Source organism: Acanthochromis polyacanthus, chromosome 5 (assembly GCF_021347895.1).
Source record: "Acanthochromis polyacanthus isolate Apoly-LR-REF ecotype Palm Island chromosome 5, KAUST_Apoly_ChrSc, whole genome shotgun sequence".
Lineage (NCBI taxonomy): Eukaryota > Metazoa > Chordata > Actinopteri > Pomacentridae > Acanthochromis > Acanthochromis polyacanthus.
Window position 1 is genome coordinate 42,008,843 of NC_067117.1, and position 27,459 is coordinate 42,036,301.

The 27,459-nt window shown below is 41.0% G+C and overlaps 1 protein-coding gene across 1 annotated transcript; it reads right to left on the bottom strand.

The window, feature by feature from the left end:
- helz2b (helicase with zinc finger 2b) lies at positions 1-26,692 on the bottom strand. Its single transcript, XM_022219070.2, is given in 21 exon segments — positions 1-710; positions 1,532-1,699; positions 2,947-3,103; positions 3,903-4,112; positions 4,284-4,430; positions 5,843-6,035; positions 6,269-6,385; positions 6,467-6,611; positions 6,840-6,995; positions 7,070-7,207; positions 7,383-7,468; positions 7,615-8,734; positions 8,737-11,031; positions 11,149-11,224; positions 11,386-12,184; positions 12,307-12,945; positions 13,042-13,556; positions 19,812-19,919; positions 20,447-20,630; positions 22,113-23,605; positions 26,486-26,692. Coding segments are annotated over 20 exon segments (8,709 nt in total). The 5' UTR covers positions 23,465-23,605; positions 26,486-26,692; the 3' UTR covers positions 1-606.
- Positions 26,693-27,459: the final 767 nt, after the last annotated feature.

The following is a 27,459-nucleotide window of genomic DNA, read 5'->3' on the forward strand; positions in this document are numbered from 1 at the left end:
TGAAAGCATGAACAAATCATTTTTAATGTTTTCATACATTTATATACATGTACTAAAAGTCTGAATGTAGAAAGGCAAAGAATGAAAAAAATAATTAAAATTTCCCTGAATACAAACATTCCAAACAAAGATAATCCTCAACCAAACAATATTAAAAGTTACCAAAAACAATATTATGTAAGATCATTCACAAAAGTGCAATGACTGGATCAGCTGCCTTCATTTAAAAACAGGAACAAATGACTCACTGGAGGCAATTTCAGACAGTAGTATTTCTAGATTAAAAATAATTAAAACGACTCAAATAAGAGCTGAATTATGTGTTGTCAGCTGCCCAAAGTTAAGACTAGGATAGTGTGACACACATGAAACCATACACATTTTAAGGAGAAGAGTGCATGTACATCAGCGCACAAAACAATGCTGTCAAATACAAACAAAACAAATCTGCTGTAAAACTGGAAAACATCAATTCATCTATCCATTATCTATACACTGCATAATCCTCTGTAGGGTCATGGGGGCTGGAGTCTATCCCATACATTCGTATTTCAAGAAAATGTGCTGTTACATCAGCCCCTGATGATGGAGGGATCAGCTGCTGTCTCAGTGAACTGAGATCTTGTCTGCCTTTGCCACTGCACCGTGATGACTGTAGTGCTTCAGGAGATGTTCCCATGTTCGATTGCACCTGAGCAACTTTTGGTTCCCTTTGAAAGAGGAGGTAGGAAAACAGGAAAATATGAACTTTTCTGATGTTACACTGGGAAAGCAATAAAAATAAACCCTGAAGAATGGTGGAAGCCGGTTAGAATTTCCAGTAAAACATAGATGAGATTTGTCCTTTATTGGAAGTGTTGTAATGGAGATGTGTGTCATCTAGAAGCATACAGTCACTTTCCTGATCTTTTCTTCAAACCAGGTGAGACTTTTCCCACCCAGTGATGGTACAGGCTAATTACAGCTGTATGAGACGAACAATAAGAACAGCAGTGTTTTCACCTAAATCCACCCATCAGCATAATTAGCTCAAATAACACTGATAGATTGACGTTCTAATATTAAGCAGGTATGTCAACATCTCAGTTTGTTCTCAGTATGTAACCATAACTGCTGTACAAGTAGAACTCAACCAACTGAAATGTTGACTTAATGCCTGATTTCTTAGGAACAGGCATATTTTTTCACAGAAAACATTTTGACATGTCATAGTAAGGAAAGTCACTGTGCAGAAATGACGTTCTCTTTTTCATGCTGCACTACTGCCATAAGTTACTGGAACACTTAGCGAAACAAAGCTATCAGTCAAGTCCATCTGTGCTTTCCAAACCATGACAAGGCAAAATGTATGCGCTGAAAATGGTCTATCCCGTTCATAGTAGTTGAGACGTTTCACTAAAAACCACAAATGTAACCGTCATGATGATGCCAGAGAACAGGCATGAGGAGACAACATAAGTTATCTTAAGTCATGATGTATTTAGGTCTTTAGCATTAGCATGTAAATAATAACATAAAGCAGCTCTCTCACCAATAATGCACAGTCCCTCCTTGGCCCTGGTGATTGCCACGTTGATCTGGTGGGGATCTCCTACAAAGCCCAGATGTTTGGACAACCATGCTCCATCTGGTTCACTCACTATCTCTTTGCTTGGAAGGGAGCACACTGTAGATATAATGACGTACCGCCATTCACTTCCTAGAAAACAAAATGTTGTTAATACGTGAGTCATGAGCTTTCTTCAGCAATGTCTTCAAAGCAATACATTGTCTTTGTCTAATTTTATTACAAATGGCAGCTAAATGTACTATTTTAATGATTAATTAGTGGACTTTCGTTCCAAATGTTTAAAACAGCCATTAAACATGGCGCAGTGCTATACTGGATTAGCATCTTCACCACTGGAGAAAGCAAAGCATTAGAATGAAAACGGTTAGAGCACACTTATTTAACACTATTGCTTGGATGTTTCCCTTTGCATAGTTTAACTTAAAATACTTAAAGCTTACTAGACCCTAAATATTCTTGTTCTTATTAAACAACACAATCTGATAAACCTGCACACAAAATAGAAACACTTTCTATTTCACCCAGTGACTGTTTTGATAAAGTTTTATTCAAACAAGCCTGTGTGCACAAAGACACTGAAAAGAAAGAAGATTATCTGAATGGACACGTATGAGCAGCACTACTTTGAGTTGTGTGAAGTGGTCGAAGGAGGGATTTTCCACATTTCAGCATTAATATTCATCCGAAAACATCACAGAAACTCTTAATTCACAGCTTGTTTACCAAAATCACAGCACACCCTTTTTCACACACTTTGCTCCGCAATTTCTAATCTATTAGGCAACTGAATGAAACATCCATATTAATAAAAAATTACTGCAATGGAAACAAACGCCTGCAGCTTCAAGAATACTGATACCCACTATTGAAATCCAAGTTGTTATTTTCCATAGAAGATGTTGAGAAGAGTTTCTTCCCACTGTTTGGCACTAAGTTTAATTAATACCTGCAGCATTAGACAACAGTAAGATCCATATGTGTGTCTCCAAGGAGAGAGTTACACACATTTGCACATGGAACTACAACACTAATAATTTAATCAAATCCTGATAATAATCAACGTTCTCCAGCTCTGTGGGTGGTATCTGTGAATGCACGTCTTGAAGGGGATCAATACTTATGCAATCATTTATTTTACATTTCATGTTTTTCATTAATTGTCATTAATTTTTTTAATTAAATGACCTGAATTCAAAGAAAACTGTTTTCACTTTGGCATGGAAGAGTCTTCTTTTTTGGGGGGGAAATTGTTGTCAATAAAGAAAAACTGTATTAACCATAATTCAACACTGAAAGGTATTAAAAAGAGAAAACTTTCAAGTGGGGGTGAAGTTCTGTTTGTTTTTGGGTTGTTTGTTTGAAAGGTGCACTGTCACCTTGGCTTTTAGTGATTGTGGTAACTGTGATTCCATCCAAGTTTGTCTTCTTCAGTTCATCTCTGATTTCCGATACTTGGGCGTTGTAGGGTGACAGAATCACAATACTTTTCTTGTCCACTTTGGCCTTCTCCACCAGCATTTTAGCGATCTGAGTCTGCAAAAGAAACAGTTCAGTGACCATACACAATAATGATAAACATCACTGAATAAAACAGCTCCTTTCAGACATTCAGAGACAGATCAGATTAATGAGACGCATCGATAGTGCATGTAAGCCAGCTGAATTCCAGGTAATGCTTCCAGCTGTTTGTCCTTTGAACAGGATCCATATGAGCATCTTACATAGCAACCTCATGGAACCCTGAGCTCTGCCACAGCTGCCGGGATGTTTTTATTTTTCTGCCTATAAAGCAATAGTTAGATTATCCTCACACACGGAGTGAATTTTCGTTTTTTTTAAAATTACAAATGTACTATATAGCAATTTTACATAGTGTCCAATCTATCTTCTTCTTTCTTCTTTTCCTTTCGGCTTTTCCCTTCAGGGGTCGCCACAGCGAATCAATTGCCTCCATCTAACCCTGTCTGCTGCATCCTCTTCTCTCACACCAACTACCTTCATGTCCTCTTTAACCACATCCATAAACCTCCTCTTTGGTCTTTCTCTAGGCCTCCTGCCTGGCAGTGGGAAACTCATAGTGTCCAATCTATATATAACAACATACGATACCGCTGCTCTCTTGGTCGATGTTGGGGTTTGTTTGAATGAAGCTGTGAGCAACATTAACACAAAAATGACCCATGTCTGAATGACAAGATGCCATTAATTCAACAGAATGATGAAGCCTGCAACGTTACACACCTCATGTCTGAAAGAAGGCAAATGATTGCAAACAGAACTAATCACAACTTCATGTCCCAAATACATTACACTTTAAAGAGGAATACCGTACCACTTTGTCTCTCTCTTGCCGATTTGCTTTGGAGTTGGTGTTGCCCTTGGCTGTCTTGACGACCAGATGGACGGTCTCTCCTTTGACATGCCCAAAAACAACTGGCATCACCTTGTCGTCAACACGCAGGACACTGCTCGGCTGCTTCACCCCAGTTTTCAGCTTTCCTTCATAAAATTCTTTCGATGGGAAGTCACATATGTCCTCATGCTGATAAAGTAAAACACAATGAATAAACATGTTTATCTATCTATCTATCTATCTATCTATCTATCTATCTATCTATCTATCTATCTATCTATCTATCTATCTATCTATCTATCTATCTATCTATCTCACTGTTCACTACAGTTGAAGACAATGTTTATTTAATATTCTCACCATTCTGTATTGGGTATTCAGCATCACTGCTCTTTTCTCATGGATTGCATAGTAGCGTTCAAACAGAGACTTGGTCATCCCGAGCTTCCTTGCGTGCACATTGGTCACAATGGGTTGTAGCTGTTTGTGGTCTCCAATCAAAACAATCTGAAAGCAGTAAAGTAGATGTTAGTTTGAAATTCAGCATGACTCAGCTTGATGAGGGTAAGAAAGCAAGTGTCAGCTGAGATTTTCAGGCTTCATCATTTTTACAATGACAAGAAATGATGGTTTAAATATATGTAAATGGACTTGCGCTTATATACACATCAGAGTACTCAAAGCGCTTTTTACAACAATTGCTCCCATTCACCCAGACACACACTAATGTGCAGGTTGCTAATCAACCTGCAACATCAGTCAGTATACATTCATACACCAGTGGAACAGTCACTGGTAGGCAATTCAGGGTTCAGAATCTTGCCCAAGGAAACTTCGGCATGCAGCACATGACGAGGCGAGAGCGGGAATTGAACCGCCGACCCTTTGATCATTGGACGATCCGCTCTACCACCTGATCCACAGCCGCCCCAATAGATGTACTATATTACCTGAAAAATGCATTTTAAGTTAAAACTAATTACCTCAGATTATCCACTGCACAGAACATGATAAACCTGGTATGGACGTGGACTGAATGGTTGTATTTATATAGCACTTTTATCCAAAACACTTTACATGATATGTCACATTCACCCACTGATGGCAGAAGCTGCCATGCAAGGTGCTAACCACAACCCATTGGGAGCAATTAGGGGTTCAGTGTCTTGCTCAGGGACACCTCAACACAAGCTTGACAGGCCGAGGATCGAACCAACAACATTCCAGTTACAAGACGGCCACTCTACCCACTGAGCCATGCCGCCCCGGAGTAAAACAGTAAGGCAGCTCGACTATGTTTTTGTGGTTTGTGGTAGATTACCCATCTTTGTCACAGAGCTCATTGCCCTGCATGCAAATGTTCCACGAGAAGAATTTGACTAGTCACTATTTTCGGGGAACATCAAAGCTGCTTGTTTCGCTGAGCTCTGCCCACAATTAGTATGATAGGTTTAAAGAAATACAAACAACACATAGCCTTTCTTTCCCGATAGTAGAGTGCAGAGCAGCCAGTAAAGTGTACAGTGACCAAAGTTAGGGCTCAAAAGTAAATAGATATTTGGCTACTGAAAGAAAAGGAACTATGGGCACTATAATGAAAATATAAGACATTTTGTCATGAGCTAGGCAGGGTAGAACCCAAGCAGCAGGCAGACAGACAGGTGGATTAATAATGAGGTTCCTCTGCAGCCGTTTCTGATTACCCAGCGAGCGGAGCAGGAGAGGGAGGGGCCATGACACATTTCAGATCACATGGATCACTTGCTTATAATATTTTTCTATGTACTACTGATATGACTGGTCTGAAGTAGCTCATTGTAAAAATGTTCTTTATTTCTCAATCAAAAGTGACATTTAGCATCATGAAACTAAACACATTAATGTAAATGTTGATGGAAAGTTCAGTGGAAAAAGCACACCTTCTCTGGTTTGTTGCAGACCAGTGGAATGAGGGCCTGGGGTTCAGTGGCCATCGCACATTCATCAATGAGGATCTGACGGGCTCTGACTGTCTTAGTCAAGCTTGGGGTGGAAGACTGCGTACATGTGCACAGTATGATGTCATGCTGTTGGAGCTCATATGCCCGAGCATCTCTTAGAAGGCTTGTGTAGCTAAGAGGAAAAACAATTATACAATTTGAAGAGTAGGCATTATGAACTAATTATCAATACAAATATTTTTATTACTACTGTTATTATTGTTTTTAATCACCAATTAACAACTGCAACAGAAATGAAGTAATTGCAAATACATAGTGACATAGTTCTGTCGTTTGGTGATTAATTCGCTTTGCAATACAACCTATAGTTACTAAAAGTCTGGTAAACACTGCACTGAAACTTACTCTTTCACCTCCTGAGCAGTCAACTCCTCTCCACGTCGAATGCGTTCATCAAAGTTTTTAATTTTATCTGCATAAGGGTTTGGGGGCTCTCGCATGCGGTGATGCAGAGTGATGCTCCTAGAACCAAGTAATGTGTCAGTTTGTGTCAGTGTTAAGGAAACTCTTCCAAAGGGAGAGCTATGAATTGGGCTAAAATACCTGAGCTCTGGTTTGGAATGATCTTGGCGGAGCGTCCTTTGGGAAAACTGAAGGTTGCTGTCTGGAATAGGGTAATCAAGCACCTCCACCTGTTGGCTGTAGACTCTCAGGGGTCTCAGGCTGTCAGTGAACCTCATCAGGTACTCTGTATCACAGCATTCAAAGGACAGACAGCACATGTAGAATCCATTTGACTCAGTAGTGATTACATACATCTCTATCATACATCCATATACCGCTTAACTGGGGATCTTCTAGCTGCTAGGCAACAGTGCTAACCACCCTTCTAACCACCCATCCACTGTGCAGTGCCAGTAGTAATTACAGTAATGACAAAAATGTAGATGAACCTTTAGCACATAAAGGAACTTGCCTGCCACAACATCAACAGACTTGTTGGATGGACCGCAGTAGAGAATAACTTCTTTTTTGTCCCTGTCCTTTGGGTCATCAAACGTCCTCGGGTTCTTAGCGTTCAGCTCGATAAACCAGTACACTATGTACACACCAACTACTGTCTTTCCAGTTCCTATCAGGCAAATGAAAAACAAAAGCTTAAACCTGACCTCTGAATATGAAACACTGATGCAAACGTAGACTTACCAGGCGGCCCCTGTATAAGTGTGAAGGTCTTATTTAAAGCAGCCTCCACGGCTTTGTACTGGCTGTCATTTAGCTTTGGGATCCCCTTGGGTAGCTCTTTTCTCATGATATCCCATTTTACTACACTGTGTTGTACTACTGCAAAGACAAAATGAAAAATGGTTTGTTTTTTCATTGTTCTTTTTATAAACACAAAAAATAAAATCCAACAAACGTATAAAAAATAAGAAAATGACACAATCTATATTTTACATGCAACTCAAAAGGATTTTAACAGTTAGAAGTACTGGTTGCGACTGAAAATTGGACATACTCTCTTTTGGAATGTGTTTTCCAAGTGCTATTATCTGAACAAGATCGCATGCCGTTCTTAGGCTTGAAACAGCAGTTTCTGTTCGGCTGTGGAAAAAGAGGAAGAAACAATTAATGAATGAATTTTTCACTGAAGGAGGAGACTTTTTTGTTAACTGGATCAATGTCATTACAAACCAGTTAATTCAAACTACAAGCAATGTAAGGAGAAATCAATCTACAATTAAACTTACATGTCTGGCAATTGCTTTGGGATTATTTCAACGGTGAAACGGGTGTTTTTCTGAAAAATGGAATCAGTTATGGTCTCCATTGGCAGGTGATTGATGTAGAACTCCACTTTTCTTCCATCATCTTTTCGTTTTTCTTCATTGTTTGTGACACCATGGGCAACCCATGTGAACACTCTTGGGTCCACCGGTGCTGAATGTTCCAGATCTGAAGTCAACTTCAGACCTCTTTTTCGTATGCACAGTAAGCATTTTGCAAGGTCAATTTTAATGGCCCATTCATTGATCCACTCCACAGGTAAAAAGAAGTCTCCTGTTAGTGTGTCTTCCTGCTTTTGCTTAAAGTTTACCACCAGGTTCTCAATGACAATGCTGTCACTTTCAGTCACTGCATGGGTAGCAGACTCCATCTCACACAACGGTCTCCAGATCCGTACATACTCCGTGGTGTCACTATAAAAATCCCTTGATGGATGATGTGCAGATCTGGTGAAGCATGTGGTGGGGTTGCGGACATGGTCCACACAGATCTCAAACTTTGGTTTAATGTGCACCAACTGAACAGCAGGAATCTGATGACCTCTTTTCATCTCTGATGTCATTTGAACCTGAATGGTGTCTCCTTGCTGCAACTGGAGGTGGATGTCAACCCAATGCTCGCTTTCTCCCTCAGGTACCTTGTGCTTCTCAGGACTGCATGTGTCAGTTTCAGAATGAGGAATGTTGGAGGACTGTGGCAGAATAATTTGTTTTTCCACTTGCTTGGTGTCAGCATCCATGATGAGAGATCTAGCATGGCCAAAATTTCCTTTGTCAATAGCCTCAACAGTAGCTTTCCATATTGCCAGTGGAACCTCAACACAGGGACCACGGTCTGACATCGTTTTCAGCTCCTGGTGGATTTGCATGACGTCAGCTGCGTAGATCCGCCTTTTCCATTTGAGAGTGATGCAGTGATTGTCTTCATCATAAAGTGGTTGGTCGTCTAACTGTAAATCGTTGTACATTACTGATAAACTTCCAGCAAACATGTTCCTGTTAAAAGGAAAGGACACTGCAAAGCCATCTCCTTCAGGATCCATACGAACAACAAAGGCTAACTTTGAAGCACTTTGTTTTTCATGCTCACTGCGTAGGAGATCTGCTCAGCCTTTTGTTCATACTCCTTGGCCTTCTTGACGTGGTCATCAAATTGGCTGCACAAGGAGGTGATATCTCTCTGAGTGTACTGGACATCCCTCTTACATATGACAGAGTGCAAGAGTCTCTGCAAGATGATGTCCATGTACCGTCGTATCGGTGAAGATGCTTGTGTGTAAGATGTTAAGCGCAGAGAATAATGTCCAACCTCTGCTTCTGGACAGGAGCGTGAGCAGATGGCATACGCTTTGCTAGAGCACCTTTTGAAATGATCGATGACTGGCTGGAGTGGAGGGTGGATGTCATCTGCAGCAATCAGGTCAACCATTTTGTCTGTGTCATCTGTTCTGGCAGCTGACTGGATATCTTTCCAGACTTCTGTGAGTATGCGGAAGTTTTCACAGCTTGGGGTGTGGTCATCATTGTCAAATCTGTGCCTCACATGGAAAGACAATGGTATTAATTGTGCAAATTTCTCCTTGAATTCCTCTTCCTTGTTCTGATCTGGTTTTCCCTGACAGCGGAGGGGTGTGCAACGGCTGGTTTCTTCAGAACTGATCAAAGTCTCAGACGCATGTTTGTTAAATAACACGCTGAGCTCTTCAATCATCAGATGGGCTTTGCGTTTCCCAGGCACCCTGTCGTCAGACGGTGAATAAGCCCAATCCACAAGTCTAATCATTCTTTGAGCTTTGGCAAAACGGTAAGCCACTGTGACACAGTCCTCCACTGTATCAAATTTGGGGCTCTCTTTATATCTTTCAGAGATGATCTGTTCTGCCTTTTCATATGATAACTGCCTGTCAGAGGTGATCAGAGAAAGTTGAAATGTGGGCTTGCTGATGATCTTGTTTGTTTCCTTTTCTACTTTGAACATTAGTGAGACCACTCTGCGATCTTGACCTGACAGAAGACTGAAGCATCCAGTGCTCAGGTGTTGGGGGAACATATGAATAGGCGGCTCCCCTTTGGCGTAGTATGATGTGCCACGATCTTTCACATATTCATCCAGTGCACAACCTGGACTCACAAAGCTTGCCACATCAGCTATATGTATCCCCAACTCATAATGGTCACCAATATCCCTGACACTGATGGCATCATCCAAATCTTTTGCTCCTGCTGGATCAACAGTGAACGTGATTGTCTTTCGTTCATTCTCTCTGCCTTTACTGTCTTCATCTGTCAAGGAGAAATCTTCACCATTTTCACATGTAGGAGCTGTAACTTTAAATTCTTCCTTCAGTAGCCAACGCATATCATTCAGAGTTTCGACTTTTGGAATAATATGTGTGACATTCCCCAAGGGATATAAACAATGCTCTTTCCATCCAATCACTTGCACTACAAACACACTGTTTCTGTTTTCATTTAGATGCTGAAATCTTGCAATCGTCCAGCTCCTATCAATTTGCTCCCATACTGGAATGAAGTTGCGTCTTTTTTTACTGATGAGTATGCACACTTTGGGTGCACTTTTCAGAATGGGCATCATTGTCCTCGTGATAAACCATTTTTGGTCATTTTGTTTTTGTTTGCTGTAATCTTTTTCCTCAAGTAGGCACACAAGTTCACGGGCTGATTCATCTTTCTTGGTAATGCCAACCACCTTTGCTGTTTTTGTTACCTTTTCCGTTTGTAAGACCACTTCATCTCCAGTGAAGGCCTGGCCTAAGTTCCATCTTCCTTGAATCCTTACACGTTTGGTAGGGTTATGAGATGGAATGATGTAACCTCTGTTATATGTCTCCCTGAAGAGCCTTCCTCGCTGGTAAACCTCTGGCTGTTTTTTACATAACTCCAAAAGATGGCTGTCATCAGTGATACAAAGTGGGGCTCTTGACTTGCAGTGATTAAAGTTCTCCACCAATTCCAAACTGTCCTCATCTGAACTAAATTCAGTTTCCAGCTGTTGATATTCATCTTTCAGCTCCTGAAGAATTGCATCGCACAGAGTGTTGCTCTCATCCACATGTTCATACTTGTGGAACCTTGCAGTTTCCACAACATCCTTTTCAAAGAAATCTTTGGTGAAATGTTGTGGTGCAACATTGTTGTTGCTGATGCAGTGGTTGATGAAGCTTTTCCATATTCCTGAGCACTTCCCAAAGCAACAGAGAGCGGCAGCATCTCCAACTACAACCACCTGAGACTGAGCCCTCGTCATTGCAGTGTTTAACACACGGGCATCATTGAAGAGCTCCAGACCATGCAGTTGAGATGTTGTTAGGCTGTCACGTGTATGCACAGCTGTCATTATGACGGCCCTGAACTGTTTGCCTGTTGACACATGAGGAGAGTTTTTACAGCATAAAATGATTTATGAAAGGCAAAAGTAATGCAATGTTGAAATAATGGAAATTCATGCAGGTTTTCCAAAAGCGAGATTACAATTACCTTGCACATTTGAAAGATTTTCAACATGGACTTTAGCCAGGTTTTTATTTGAAAGCGCTGTCCTAATTTTCCAAACCTATGAGCCATGAGAAACAATTGAGATAATGAGACATTTACCACTCTGAATATATTTAACACAGTGTGTTAAAACATTGGGTTTACGTTGTGTGCATTACTACTTGTAACTAAGGTTAATGTTTATGCCTTATGATGAATGGAATTTTAAAAAGATTTTACCTGAGATCCCTCTGTTAGGACACAGATTGAGGTTTGGTCCTGGGGCCCCCACGTTGATGGCCAGTGTTGCAGAATGTCCGTCACTGCTTCAACCACTTTGGCAACCTCATGCATGTTATACCAAGACTTGGATATAGTGTCCAAGAGGCACTTTCCCCTAACATGGTGAAACTTTAGGGCATGGCCATTTGCAGGAGCTGAAACATTTGCAGCAACTTTGATGACATCATTGTTTCCAGTGTAGAAATGAGTGGACACAAACTCCACAATTTCTCTGGTAGAGCGGTAGTTTTCACTGAAAATGATTCTGCTTTTCTGGGCAGCGTCACACTTCTGGCCTTGGTAGTAGTGGAACAAGCGAGTCAGGAGTGTGTGATCTGAACGCTGGTGATCATCCACTGAGAAAAGCTTGGGCCCCATTTGCATGTGATCTCCAGCTAAAACAACTCTGGTGTTTGGCCCAGCAAGAGCAAGGGCCATCAAAGCTTCGCATTCTAGCATCTGAGAGGCTTCATCGATTAGAATGTGGGTGAAGTATCCCTCTCCAAGCTTTAGGTCATGAAAACGTTTTGCCATTGAAGTGGTCGTTATGACTATGTTGTGACAATCTAGGGCTGCTTTTGTAGGTGGCAGAAAATACTGTTTATCTTGTGAAAGAAAACAGTATTTTAAAGTAACCTCATCTGTGGCAAACAAAGCACTCCCTTGTTTGTTTGCTTTTATTCGTATTGGCCTAATTTCGTCCTTTTGTTTGCCCACAAATGGATGGAAGTGATCTCTGACATACAGATCTGCTGAACTGAAAGAAATCAGAAGTGACAAAAACAAATAAGTCCTGATGTGATGATAAAACTTCTTTAAACAATACAAATTACAACAAAGAGCTAACATTCAATAAATACAGATTCAGTAGTAGCCTACCTGTTGGTATGGGTGCAAATTAGCACTTTGTTGCGAGGATCCTTGCAAAGCTGTCTGGCTGCGGTAGCCAGGGTGAACGTTTTCCCAGTTCCAAACGGTCCATAAATGAGGAGTGGTGCCACACACATTTTGATATCAGAATTCCCTGTGATAAAGTTGATTGCTGACTGTTGCTTTGTGTTCAGGTCCTCATAAGTGCCTGTACTGACAGGAACTCCACAGCTATGTAGGTCTGGTAGCACTCTGCTTGTATCTGGGAGAAGGTCCACAGCCTTGTGCATGGCACAGAAGCTGTAACGGTCAAGCTGAAACTGCACTTCCAGCTGATGTGATTCATCGCTTTTGAGTGCAAGATCAGAGCAACATTGTTTAGACAGCTGCAAATAAATCTTGTTCTCTGCTGTTTTGTATGGCACGATGCTGGCTTCATAGACTTTGGAGTTTGGGTGATATGAGGTCGAAGGGGCTATGAGGGCCGACTGAATGCTTCGTTTTAGAGCCAGTCCCTCAGGGCTGTCTACTGTAAGACTGCAAGGAATCGAGACAGCACAGAACAGCTCTCCATGAGGAGCCTTCTTCAAGCCCAGCTGTGTGCTGTACAGTGCATCCAGTGTTGTAATTTCTCCATAAACGTTTAGTCTAAAATAATTAAGAAAAACAAGTTTAGGCAGTGATTTGTGAACATATGCAAATTCCAAACACATAGCAGAACACTGATTTACACAAGTGTGTTACCTTGAAACAACCTGGTCCTCTGCTCGTTCCTCATTGTACAGGAACTGGTGCATTCTTTCTCTGTAGTTCTCACTAGTCAGAGGTGATTGGCTGTTGTGGGAGGATTTATACAGAAAGCTAATCTGTGGAGGCTTGTACTCCTTTAACAGCTTCTCCTGTTCTTCTGTCCTGGACAAACCTGGGATGATAACCCTGTTTCCTCTGTGCCAGCGCTCAGCACTTTGAAAGGTGGCTCCAGGGATCCCAGTTGGTTGTTCAGTTTCATCAAGTGACAGTTGGCCTACTCTTACTTTGAGTTTCTTCAGGAGCACTGGTCTCATGCCAAAGTCTAGCACTAACCACTGTTCATACAGGCCTGGGTTGGCAGATGTGAAACTCACAGTAATTTCATAGGCCATGTCTTTACTGACCAAATGTTCACCGGACAAGTAGATGCAGGGCACAGAACTGGTGTCCCCAAGAGTGAACGATGCTCCTGGTTCCTGCTTCAGCAGCGCCACATGCTCCAGCTGTCTCTACATACAAACAGAACAACAGGGCATTCTGTGACACAATTCTCAACACTTGAGACATGATACAAATATTTCCAATCAGCTTCCAGCGAACAAGGTCAGACATGAACTCAGTGCACATGGTATTCCAGTTATGGTAAAGATGCTCGCAAGCATAGGACACAACTTGGAACAAGTGAGTCCTCTAGCTAAATTGTAGGTGGAGATTTAAAGGATTACATTTGTGTCATTTCTTATCATGTGCCTATGTCCTGACACTGGAAAACACACATCTGCAGCCGCTCCTACTCTGTTTACTGACACCTCTTTACTTTGTTTTCGTCAGTGCCTATGGAGGGACATGAAGTCAGGATTTACAGCCCTTGTCAGATACTTTTCTACTTTTCCATGCAAACACACACTCCTGCTGTGGCTGTTTCCAGACTGTTCTAACAGATGTAACAAAAACAAGTCACAACAGGAGTTCTTGTACATACACAGGTGATTCAGTAACTTGACAATCACTATTTCCATCACAACACACAGAATCTCTCAAAGGTTTGTCCATCCCGGAAGAAAGCTCCATCCTAGTGCTCCATAAATAAGCAAGAAAAGCACTCAGAGAGCAGCAGTCCTCAGGCTGCTCAGTCGTTGAGTGATTTCCAACTGATAAGTCCTCAGCGGTGGATTTGTAGTAGGATCACAATCAGCTGATGTAGTGTTCACGTGTTGTCATGGTTACAGTGACGCTGTGCCGCTATCTCACAATGATACAGAAATCTGGAACAAATCTGTGGATCCAGACTATAAGCTGCATCACTGCAGAAATCTAATCACTTGGTCCTTGAGTCATTTCTGACCTTCCCTGAAAATTTCATCCAAATCGATTAGTCTGTTTTTGAGTAATGTTGCTGACAGACAAACAAATCTGTTGAATCTCTGATCTGCACTGTAACAGCACATGGACTGTTTGACACTAAGTCACTTTAATGCCAATTTGCACTCGTCTTGCCTTCCATTGTACTTCAACATTCACGTTCTGAATAACAGAATCTAAATCTGTGTCTTATGTAGATTAGAATGTTGTCTTTTGTTTTTCTCTTATGTTTGTATTTCACATTTTTAGGGTTAGAGAGAAATGCAGTTTCAGTTCTCTGTATGTATACGCATGTAGCAGAACCGACAATAAAGAAGGCTTTGACTTCGACAAATGTCATGCCACGGTCCATGGGGGAGTAATAAAAGTACCTGTGTGGATGGTTTTTGCTTTTCTATACTTAAGAGAGTGGCCTTTCTGTTTCAGAGCATTTTTTCACGTTCAGGTTTGGTAATATTTTCCCTCTAAACTCTGCCCTCAAACAGCCCCTGCTTCTGTTCTGTTTCTGCTCTGAACTGTTTGTCTGAACTCAGGTATACTGATGCTGGCCACATGTACGGTGTTTCAGTTCTAGTGCATCTCCTCAGGCTCAGACATACAGTCTATGCAGTTACAGGCTCCTGTGTGTTCATCAAGCTTCTGTTTTCAGGTTTGTGCTCTCACTTCCAGAAATTACCCAAACAAAAGTTTCCAACCAATACATCACCATATATGATGTTCACTACTGATTTACTGGTTACTGGATGCATCAGCTCCAGTCTTCCAGAGCTTATCAGATGCACGTTATTGGTTTTCTTGTAGGACTTGTGGAATTAATACATATGCTTGTGTCCATTGTTACCATAGATGAAGATATACATTGAGTTAGTCATACTTTGTCTGTGTTTAAGAGCAAAGGGGGAAATGTGTCCTGAACATCCAACTTCATGTCTTTAAGGATTTAAACCAGTATGTACTATAACTTTCAGACAAATGAACAATGAATATTTTAAAAAGTTGTAAACCGATAGATGTACCAATATTAAATCCTTGCGAGAGAAACAGAGAGAACACATAAGCGTCAATTTTGTCATTTGTTTTGCTATTCATGTTTTTTGTTTTCTTACTTGTCAAGCATGTTATCATGGATGTGTTCCAATGCTGCCAATACATCTTTACCAGTTAGATTTTACAACAACAATAGTACCAATAAAATTAAATAAAATACCATGTTTTGCTGGCAGTGATCTGCTGAACTGTACCCACCTGTAAGAGGTGCTGTCAGAAAAGTGACTTCATTTTCTTTAGCGAGGCAACGGGGAGCAAATGTTGTGTAAAGGTGGATCATATACTGAAAATGGTACTAAGTCCAAAATTCCCACAAGAAAACGAGTAACGTTCATATTTGAAGCACTGAATGACCAATAAAAGAACTGCCCATCAGGGATGCTGCAACACGTCAGGCAGACCTGCCACAAGGCAGCAACAGTTGGACTGGTGAGCATCGTACCTGGCATTCTATTGGTCAAAGCCTTTTGCCAGGGATGCTTCACAGAGATCTGAAAATCAGAGTTCAAATCTGAAAGTAATAAGCATCAGAATGTAGAAGAAAGGGGATTTAAGGGACTTTGGTCTGAGTAGTTCACAAACTGCTGATCTACTGGGATTTTCACACGCAACCATCTGTAGGGTTTACAGAGAATGGTCTGAAAAAGAGAAAATATCCAGTGAGCAGCGGTTGTGTGAATGAAAATGCCTTGTTGATGAGAGGTCAGAGGAGAATGGGTAGACTGACAACAGTAAGTCAAATAACCACTGGTTACAACCAAGGAATGAAGAATATCATCTCTGAACCACAACACCTCCAACCCTAAAGAAGATGTTCTACAGCAGCAGAAGACCACACCAGGTGCCCCTCCTGTCAGCTAAGAACAGGAAACTGAGGCTACAATTCACCCAGACTCACTAAAACTAGACAATAGAAGACTGAAAACCATTGCCTGGTCTGATGAGTCTCCATTTCAGCTGCAGCATTCAGATTGTCAGAATTTGGTGTAAACAACATGAAAGCAGGAATCCATCCTGCCTTGTATCAACGGTTCAGGCTGATGGTGGTGTAATGATGTGGGGGATATTTTCTTGGCTCATTTTTGACACCTTAGTACCAACTGAACATTTAACCAGTTGCGCTTCAGTGTTCCGCCCGTGGAACACTTTGAGATCTGCATAAGCATTTCCTTAAATGTCTGAAGCTGCAAACGCGATTATACAAACACTATACGCCGATGGAAAGCTTAGATTCTCATGAATCCGCCGGTATACACCACTTTCAGATGTGATTACCACAGCGGGTAATATAAATACATTTGTCCGACAAACAACAAATATCCATCCATCCTTTCTCTATACACGGCTTCAACGTACACAGCGCGACTCACATTTGCGGGTTCATTATTACACACAGATGAAAATAATCCACAAAAAACGGCCATAATCCAACCTTTTACATCCAGACGAAACAAGCCAGTAAGATATTTTGTCCAAAACATGTCCTGAAGTTGGTATATACTCCACGAATCGGTCGTTTTCAAGGAAATGCACCTCGCGATGCGCGTCCAATATTCCCTGTACTTCTCGTCATATTTTTATTTACAAATAAAATATTAGCAATTTTTTTTGTACTGAAAATGGCTGGAATTGACTGCAACTTAAAGGGCTATACGCCTCAACCTACCTGAGTATTGCTGCTAACCATGTCCATCCCTTTATGACCACAGTGGACCATCTTCTGATGGCTCCTTCCAGCAGATTAATGCATCATGTCACAAAGCTCACATCATCTCAAACTGTTTTTTTTAAAACATGATAATGAGTTCACTGGACTCCAATGTCCTCCACAGTCATCAGATCTCAATCCAGTAGAACCTCTGGGATGTGGTGGAATGGGAGATTAACATCATGGATGTTCAGCCGACAAATCTGCAGCAACTGCATGATGCTATCATGTCAATATGGACCAAAACCTCTGACCAGGGCTGGACTGGGAAAGAAATTCAGGCCGGGAGATTTCCAATCAGTCAGGCCACTTCCGCCACCGCAAGGGCTGTGTCACGTGGGATAATGCACCAAAATTTTGTTTTTTTCCTTCCAAAAATATGCCTTTTACAGTTATGTTATAGCAATTACAACACTACTAAACAGACAGTAAGTCTATTAAACACAACCATAACGACAGCTCCATACAGTCCAGTACTTTTCTCTTCTGTAATCTCTTCACTACCCTCACCAATTTTTCCAATGTTTTCCTTTTCCTATTATTTATATAACATGTGGAATTAAAAAAATATATATTATTTTATCAGCAAATCATTTAGATGTCAGCTGGTCATAGCTAATAGTATATGCAAACACCAATGTTCATTTTATAATTGAAAATTGTAAGTCAACTGCCTATCCTACCTGAAGAGGGGGTCTCAAACGTTTTCAGGCTTCCTGCAACCCACCTGACACCTGTGGAGCTTATTTGGGCCAGACATTTTTTATTATATTTTGGCCTTTGAAGTCTGATGATGCATTTGTGAGAAGAACCGACCGTTTGTATTTCTCAGGGTGCTCCATAATCTCCGCTCCTTCCACTCTCTGGCCTCACTCTCATATCACCGCTCTGCAGTTCGTTCTTGCCATAGATATATACAAACGCTAGATGTCTCGAGACGGAGTCGGCGGCGTCGTCACTTGGCGGCCATCTTAGGACAGGGGACTGCTCTGGCGCACTGTACTGTAGTCAATGGTAAGGTGGATGATTTCCTCACTTTAACACTCATAGCTCGCTCAATTCTTGATTGATTTACAAACGGTTTAGTTTATTACAAACCTTATTAACGTGGCTATGATTCAGGCTCAATTCCGAAATCGCAGCTTTTCGTTTTGAAAAATGCGGCATAGTTGTGTGTCTTTTCTGCCTGGCTACTCACATTGAAGATGGTGTTACTCACAATCTGATTTTCAATTATTAGGTTTTCCTGAGACCAACGTTTTTTGAGAACCTAATCTTTAGGTGAAATTACATTCTTTGTGGTTGTGGTTGTATTTATTTGCTTGTTATGAGACTTTGATTGAGACCTTAGACTTATTGTTTGTATACATCTATGCCTGGATTAGTTAGCCTGCAGCCAAAATGCATTGTGGGTAATGTAGGCACCGGGTTCATGAAAAGAAAAGACATCATCTCTTTTTGTTGTGCATTGATTTTGGTTGAGCTTTGTTTTTATCTGTGCATTAGAAAGCTGATAGTAATAAAAAAAGTGCAATGTTAAATATTAAAATTACATTTACATCCATTTATGCTGAGAAAAGCTGATATCTGTGTTCATTATTATATGAATTCAATGGTTTTAATTATTCTTATGTAAGCAGTAAAACAAGTACATCTCTGACGTTTATAACAAACCAAGCTGTTGTAAAATCGGTTGAAAATTGAGCAATCTACAGTGATTTTAAAATCCATGCTCCATTGACTTTAATGTTATGAGTGATCGAGCAGCCCTGTCCCAAGATGGCCGCCATGTGGCGACGTTGCTCCCCATAGGCTGACAGCGCTCACGAGCCATCTAGTGTTTGTATATATCTATGGTTCTTGCTATGAAGGGGCGGGACATAAAGCAACGAACTAATCATGGCACGTTTCTTCTAAAAAAATGTCACTTTGACCAATCCCTATCCTAATGATTTAGAGCTCAGAGCACGTGCTTTGTGTGAGTGACAGGAGGGTGGGCGTGTACTCTGTAAGGCTTCTAGCTGCTGTCTCTGGCCTGTCTGCCAAAAAGCCGATCAACTTTTTTCCATTGGCCTGCCAGTCCGTGGCTGGCCTGTCCAGGCAGGCCAATAAGGAGGCAGGCCACCGGGAAAAGTCCCGCCTCTCCCGATTGCCAGTCCGGGCCTGCCTCTGACGAATGTCTCCGACACCTTGTTGAATTTATGACACCAAGAATTAAGGCAGTTCTGGAGGTGAAAGGGGTCCAACCTTTGACTAGTAAGGTGTTCCTAATGAAGTGGCCAGTGAGTGTATATCTGGGTACTTGAACCTTTTTGTGTTACTCTTTCCTCAGGCTTTTGTTGCCTCTTGGTCATTCTTTGCATGCTCTCTGTTTTGTTTAGTATTCTGGGTTTTGGTTACTTTTGTCTGAGGTAACTGCAACACCTTGACTGTCTTGTAGCTGAACTGTGATGCTTAGCCTGCAAAAATCTGGGTCTTATGGAAAATGGTGTATATTAAGGACCACGAATGAAGACAAATTTTGGATTTCAATGTGGGTTTGTAAAGCATAAAGAACACTGCAGTCTTCATCTTGACATAAAGCAAGGCACATAAGGTTGAGAAAGGTTCTGGATTCTTAACTATGCATGTAGTCTAAAAATTTTACCTCTGTCTCAACTTCAAAGTTCCATTTCAGTGCTGTGTTGAGGTTTTCAGACTCCAGGATTAAATCTTCATCACAAGAGATTCTGACGTCATCAACATGTTCCGATATCTGGTCAGTGAAGGGGAGAGGAAAAATATTCAATTTTCATTTGCAATATGTTGAAAGAACATGTTGTATTTAGTCAATTAATCAATTATTATTCAAATAATGTCAAAGTTTAGTTGACAGATGAGGGTTTGTGGTGGTCCAGCCTGGCTTGTCTGGCTCTTTCTAACCAATACATCCTCGACAGACTGTGAATGAGCTCCGAGCCTATTCCGTTTCATTACAAGACTACTTTTACCTTTTCATTTCTGCTTTCGATTTGCTGCTTTGTTTTTATTATTGTACATCTTATTTTCTCTGGGTGTGTCATCAGCGATGTGACAGCATTATAGGTTGTGAAAAAGTTTGCAATCACCTGAAACTAGACTAGGAGGGTGTGTATATGATAGGGGTATTGAATGACTTTTGAATAAAGCCTGAGAACATGGTTTGTTCGTTCAGTCAGCTGAACCACCAGCACACCCTGACAAATAAACAACCTGTAAAAGAATGACAAATATTCACACAAAAAACTGCAGTGTTGTACTCACGATGTACACTTCATTACTGCTGTCTTTGTATTCCTCCAAGAGCCTTTCGTTGTAGCACATGAGGCCCTGGGCTTCAATGTTATGTCTGATCTCCTTCTCTTCTGCAGCTCGCATCATCCACTCCTGCAGTTCCTCCTCAGAATGAGCTCTGGGGCAGTTGGTGCCATACTCACAAGTTTGTGGTCTGGGATGAAATGAGAGTTTTAGCAATGCAATACAGTTCATATATTAACCAAACAGCTATATAAACATTAAACTTTCTCTAATGATGCAGACATAGATGTATTTTTTATCATTCTTGTAGTAATGTTGCTGGTGCTATGGAAGAATGTCTCGATTAAAGCAAATTAGCAAAATATATCGTGACATGGATTTCCTCTTGTTGAACACTACCAAGTTTGGGGTCATCCAAACAACTCCATGTTTTCCATGAAAGCACCCTTTTATTCATGTGCTAACATAACTGCACAAGGGTTTTCTAATCATCAATGAGCCTTTCAACACCATTAGCTAACACAATGTAGCATTAGAACACAGGAGTGATGGTTGCTGGAAATGTTCCTCTGAACCCACAGGGGTACAAAGGAATCCATTAAAAATCCATTAAAAATCAGCCAAATAGTCAGCAAAATGAAGCTAAATTCCTGTTCTTTAACATGTTTCCCATCTTTAATGAAACACATAATGAATGCAAATACATACGATGCTTTTGTTCATTTTAAAGTGCATCTTCCATCCTGCAGCATTATGTGTGTGGTGCCTTTGAATCAGTGAAATGCTGTTTTTGCTGTGAATAAACTATGAAATTACCAAAGCTGCACATATCTGTTAACTAGTAAAGTGCAGGTGTTCATGCTGGGTGATAATATAACTTGTTCTTACTATCTACAGCAGAGAGCTACATTATTGTTCTAAGACACACTGTTGTACTGGATTACACATTTCTTCAGTGTCTATGTGGAACAGAGTCAAAAACAAACATCTTCAGTAGGAATGTGACGACTATGAAAGTGTTGAGACAGACTAACACATTATTTGTAATTAGTGATGGGAAGGGCCCAGTGAATTGTACTTTGTGCATATCTTCATGTATTTGCACTTTACTTGAGTATTTCAATTCATTCCACATCATTTAATTGATTTAATTTAAACTAAATGGTTCCTGAAAAGTGTCTGGCTGGGGCTTCTGCTCAGGTTATGGACGTCTTCAACAGCTCCAGCAAACAGACATTTCCCCTCAAAACAGTTCAGATGGTTTCCTTTAATACCAGTCTGGAGAAGACAACCTGTTTTTTCCTTCTCTCCTCCCAATTAACTATCTCAGGACCACTTAGGTTTAACGTGTTGTGGACAACAACCACCCAACTATGACTGCTTACAACAGAAACATGCTACTTGATGCACATACTGAGGCAGACGTATCAACAGTCCAATGTAACATGCAGTGTAATTAGTCACTCACATGAATAATTTCTCTGGAGAAAAACTTATTCTATCTTTGTGTACATTTTGCTATTAAAGCTTCTATGTTTATTCTTCTGCAGAGTTTTGAACACAGGACTTACAGAGAAGTCAAAAGTCAGATTTTCTTCTTTAAATGCGAGCTGATTTGTTAGGAAGAGGAACCCTCATGGATGTAAAGTCTGACTGTAGAAGAGCTGTTTACCTGGAACACAGTAAGAACTCAGCTCGGCGGTTGTGTGGAGGCTGTCTTTTTCTCCACTGGATGGTGGTGTCTGCAGAGAGTAGACGGGCGTGCTCCAGGGAGGAGCAGTGATCGTAGAAGCTCTCTGGGGAGGACAGGGCCAGGCAGCAGACTTTGCAGTACATGGTGACCTGTCTGGGATGAGGCTGCTTCTGCCGGCTCAGCTGAAGCAGGTGAGGCTGAACGGAGAGCCCGCTGTACTCCGCCTTCCACACCGCCATCTCCACCTCGCTCTGGGCGAACTGGCAGTGCCCGACGTTGTGCCAGCAGGGCTTGCCTTGCTTGACATGACTGCAGTACTTAAACTGACAGTTTTTGGGAAGAGGACGAACCTGCTGGTAGACGTGCTTTCTGCTGTTCTCTGATAGGTGGTAAACTAAGACAGGGTTCCAGGTGTGAGCTGCATCTGATGCGCAAGTGGCATTCCACCTCTTGACTGTCAGTTTTTGTGGACATTCAAGGAAACAGTCTTTACAGAACTCTATGAATTCACCTGAAAACTCCTGGAGAATGCTCTCAGCTGCACGCTCCGGTGTCATCGCACTGGACTCACTTACACGTCGGACTAAGTCCTCTTTCTGTATTTTGTTCTCTCTAAGATGGTTCCACACGGCGGCCTCTTCATGGCTTCTTGCAAAAGTGCATTTCTGACCCTGTGCATTGTGCTTGCATACAGAGCCCTCAACAAAGTAGTTACACACTTTGTAAAGTACATTTGGACCCATATGATTAGTCACAGGCCGCTCACTGACCAGCCTCCACTGGTCAGAGGCTTTATCTTTAGCTAACAGCAGATTTCCTCCACATTTGTGTACAACTGACTGAACAGAGTATGTTATTTCCCTGTCCTTAACAGAGCACAGATCACACGCAGCCTTCAAATCTAAAGTTGCAAAGAGGTCACCCTGAGGCTCAGCACTGTTTGGCGGATCAGGTCCTCTCTCAGACTGAGCTACTAGACTACGGAGACGCAGGTGGTCCAAACCCTGATGCCTTTCAAACGTCCACACAGCAGCTTCCTCATCACTCCTGGCAAAGGTGCACCGGTTCTTGTGCTCTGCGCAACCAAAGCCCTCCTTAAAGAACCAACAACTCATATATTTACTTGGGTTTGGAAATGTGGGCCGTCTGGAGACAGGCCTCCATTTGCTGCCACCTCTGGCCTTGCAGACCAGGACATCGTGCGCACACTGGTGGCTGACTGGTTTCAGTTTGTACGTAATTTCATTCTCCTTGACACAACACTGAGCACAGACAAGTTTGAGGTCATGTGTTGATAGAAGAGGAGACAGTTGGGACCCACTCGCTGACATTGTGATACAATCATAATGCAAAAATCAGCAGCTAAATGAGGAACACATCATTTCCCTACACTACCGTCCTGCAGACTAAAGGAATGTATTCACAGCAGCTACCTGAACGTCTGGAGAATGTCCAACTTTGTTCAAAGATGTCTGGAAAAGAACAGAGTGGAGAGGACAGCATGGTGAGAAGCTGTGGAACATATCTGAGAAAGCCAGGAAAAAGCCAGAGTACACAGATTAGTTCAGCAGGTAGAAGGAGGGGAGGGGACGCTTCGCTGTAGACATTTCATTTAGTGTTCAACTTAACTACTGGACATAAGATGTGTTCTACATTACTTAGTACTACTAAGGCCGTCCTCCATGTCTGAGCAGCTCAGGCTTTAGGTTTCCACATTACAGTGCTGGAAGTGACCTACTGCACCAGGACTGACCTCTAGAATAATCCTGACATGTGCATGGGCTCACAGAAACTTTCAAGTCTGAGCATAAAAATTTGAGAACAGTCCTGAAGTGTTAATCTGAACAAACGTCACTCTGCACAGCAAAGACAAACACCCAAGAGAAGGAAACAACAACCACACCACAAACCACATAACTGAGCAGAAGACAATGTCAGACCGGATCACAAGACATTCTGCAAATTTTCACAAAATGAGATAAGACAGTCACAGTGGATGTGGCATATGTTGTGTTTCACTGGTCTTGTAGAGCTGTAGAGCAATTAGATCTCATTTTCTGTGACTGCATCAACATCGATATTTTTAGTCAACACATGATTTTAACTTTGGTTCATCATTAATGTTCTTCTTCAGTATCATAAGTAACTGTTGTGTCATTGTGCCAGTTGTGTTTGGTTCCAGTCACAGTTCAGTATTACACCAGGTGGTGTCAGCAAAGTCTGACTTGGTTCAGCGTAAAGGTTTCCAAGTTCCAGGCAATGGACTGAGTATGAAACAACAACTGAAACGTGGTATATTAAGGGTACATGTCAACCAATCTGCTGCTGTGCACTGCAAATACTGCAATATATATATATATATCAAGTGAAAAAGGGCATCCCTGAAGGTTCTGTGCTGGGCCCACTATTATTCACTATTTACATAAATAATCTCGGACAGAATTTTCCCTTTTCATTTCTACGCTGAGGACACGGTCATATATTGTGCAGCACCCACTCAGGCCTTCCAGTATTTACAGCCTACGTTTGATAGAGTCCAGGAACAACTTTGTCTTCTGCAACTTGTTTTAAATACAAACAAAATTAAACATATGTACTTTTCTACTTCAAAAACTGCCAAATCAGCAGTATCTGGAAAACTTTTAATAAGAAATGGTCAACAAATAGAGTTGGTGTCTGCTTTTAAATATCTAGGATTTTTAATTGACGACCATTTGTCTTTTAAGGAGATCATTCAATATATGGTTAAAAATGAAAACTCTTATTAGGATTGTGTTACAGAAACAAGTCTTGCTTTTCTGTTTGTGTGAAACAGAAATTGGTGGAAACAACCTTTCTGCCTGTTATTGACTATGGAGATGTGTTGTGTATGAAGGCTTCTGCTGGTTGTCTTAGCATGGTGGATAGTGTTTACCATGGGAAGCTGAGATTCATGATCAGATATGGTCTCCTTACTCACCATTGTGTTCTATTCCAAAGGTAACTGGACGTCTTTAAGTGTCGACGTCTCAGTCTTTGGTGTTTTGGTGGTGTTTTTACAGAACCATTCTAGGTATTGTCCCTTCCTATTTGTCTTTTAACAATGAAACATGGAAGTCACAGTCTCCCATCTATGGATACCCTAACGTTTGTCATCCCCAAAGTACAATCTGAACTGAGCAAGAAAGCATATAGGTTCTTTACACCTGATGGTTGGAATAAACTACAATCAAAACTTCAACTTCACTGTTCCACTGAGTGAGTTTAAAGCTCTGGTGAAATCATTACAGCCAAACTTGTTGTGAATTTTATCTGCTGTTCACTGTTTTTAATGTGACGATGCTGCTGCTCTCTTGTCCAGGTTTCTGTTGTAAAGGGGATCTCTGATCTCAGTGGGACTAACCTGCTTAAATAAATGCTAAATAAGAACATTTGTAGATGAACTGAGCAGGTATGATGGTGATACCACTCCAATACTGTCCCAACTGGAAGAGTTCTATGATACTGTCACTGGGCTTAAAGAAAAATCCTGGTTTTCCTTCTCATAGTCCTTGTAAGTATTTAATTTGAAGGACTATGAAGTCTTGGACCAATCATGTAACTGGTTTGCATGAATCTATCAGAGCAGGATTGGTCCATTGAAGACCTCATGAACAGATCAGTGAGTCTTTTTAAAGATTCAGAACTCTATCTACATTACTAGATTCACCACAGATTTTACACTTCAACTCAACCAACATTCACCACTTAAGAAAAAAACCACGAGTGAAACTGAAGATGGACAGGCATGGAGCATTCAGTAAACACACATCACTCTAACATTGTCTAAGTCTACTTGTAAAACTCAGGCAGCCTGGATAGGAAACTACAGACACTTTATACATATGCAACACTAAATTATGAAATACGTAGTAACTGTGCAACAACACACCACATATCACACACAGGATTAGGATTTAAATAACAACAAAGCTTACAGTGTGACTACTGATGTCAAAACCTCATGTATCTGACTGTGTTTAACTCACCTTTCAACCAATTACATGAAATATCACTGTGATAAAGTCTGTCGAGAACGAAGTTCTCAGTGAGTCCTGTTCCTCAGTAAAATTCTCCACCGGTTAGTCCACTAGGAGGCGCAGTTAGACCTTTAAACCAGTAGTTGGAGCAGAGATGAGGAACGAACACACTGCTTCCTCATTTAAAGGGAAACCTGACAGTTCTGTCCATCACTGACTGTAGTGTACTATTTACACTACTAATAGTACTACTGCGAGTTTTACTGCAGGTTCACGGCTGGTGCTGAAACTACATCAATATCAATATTAATATTAATATTAATATTAATGAGAAGAAGTGAGATGCGGACTCACCGGAGGGAAGCAGCAGGAGTCTGTCTGTCTGTCTATGTGTCTGTCTGTCTATCTGTGTGTGTGTGTCTATCTGTGTGTCTGTGAGTCTGTCTGCACCCGAGCACCGCAGGAAGCCTTCAGCTCGTCTCTTTGCTTTATATCCAGCTGAACTCCCTCTTAGTTTCCGTTCACAACCTGCCTCGCTTAAGTTTCGTTTCCTACATTTTGCGTCAGCATCACATCTCCAGCTCCTCCCCGTTACTGTTATCATCAAAGTCACGGGAGGATTCAGAGGAAACGTTGCAGGTCCGACCCACCAATGTGTGTTTTGTAACAGAATGCCAAATGCAATCCAATCTGCCTGCGGGTCTAAATAAAGTAACCTTGAACCTTGAACCAGTGAACTGTTTTCTCTCCAGATGAAGCGTTTTCACTGAAATGTGGCGGAGCTGATAAGATATGAGCTGCTGTAGACAACCATTAAAACACAGCTGGGCTCCCAGAAAAACATTTTCTAATTGAAGACATATCAGGGTGTACATATAACTGAGGGACTTTTGAAGTCCATGGCATATATCTGCATACATTCTTATTAAAAGTAAAAAAGAAAAACTAAGGTTTTTCTGTTCATTATCATCATGTCTTTACAAATTCCACAATTATTTATTATGGAAACAGTCACTTATTAATAAATGACTGGATGTCACTAAAATGTCGACTAAGTAACAGTTTGAATTTAACACCAACCACCTTCTAATGAGCTAAACAATAATAAAATGAGCTGATTCAGAAACAGTTTGGATTGTGTTCTTTTTATTCAGTTGATATAATTATGACAGAGATTTCTTTTTTGGTAATATATCACATTTTATATGGAAAATAGAAAATTGTATCTGTTTAATACAATAACTTTGTAAATAACTTTCAATTTCAATTTTACTCAGTTGTATATATAATATTTAGAAGAATCTTTCTCTAAAAATGTCATGTGGTGT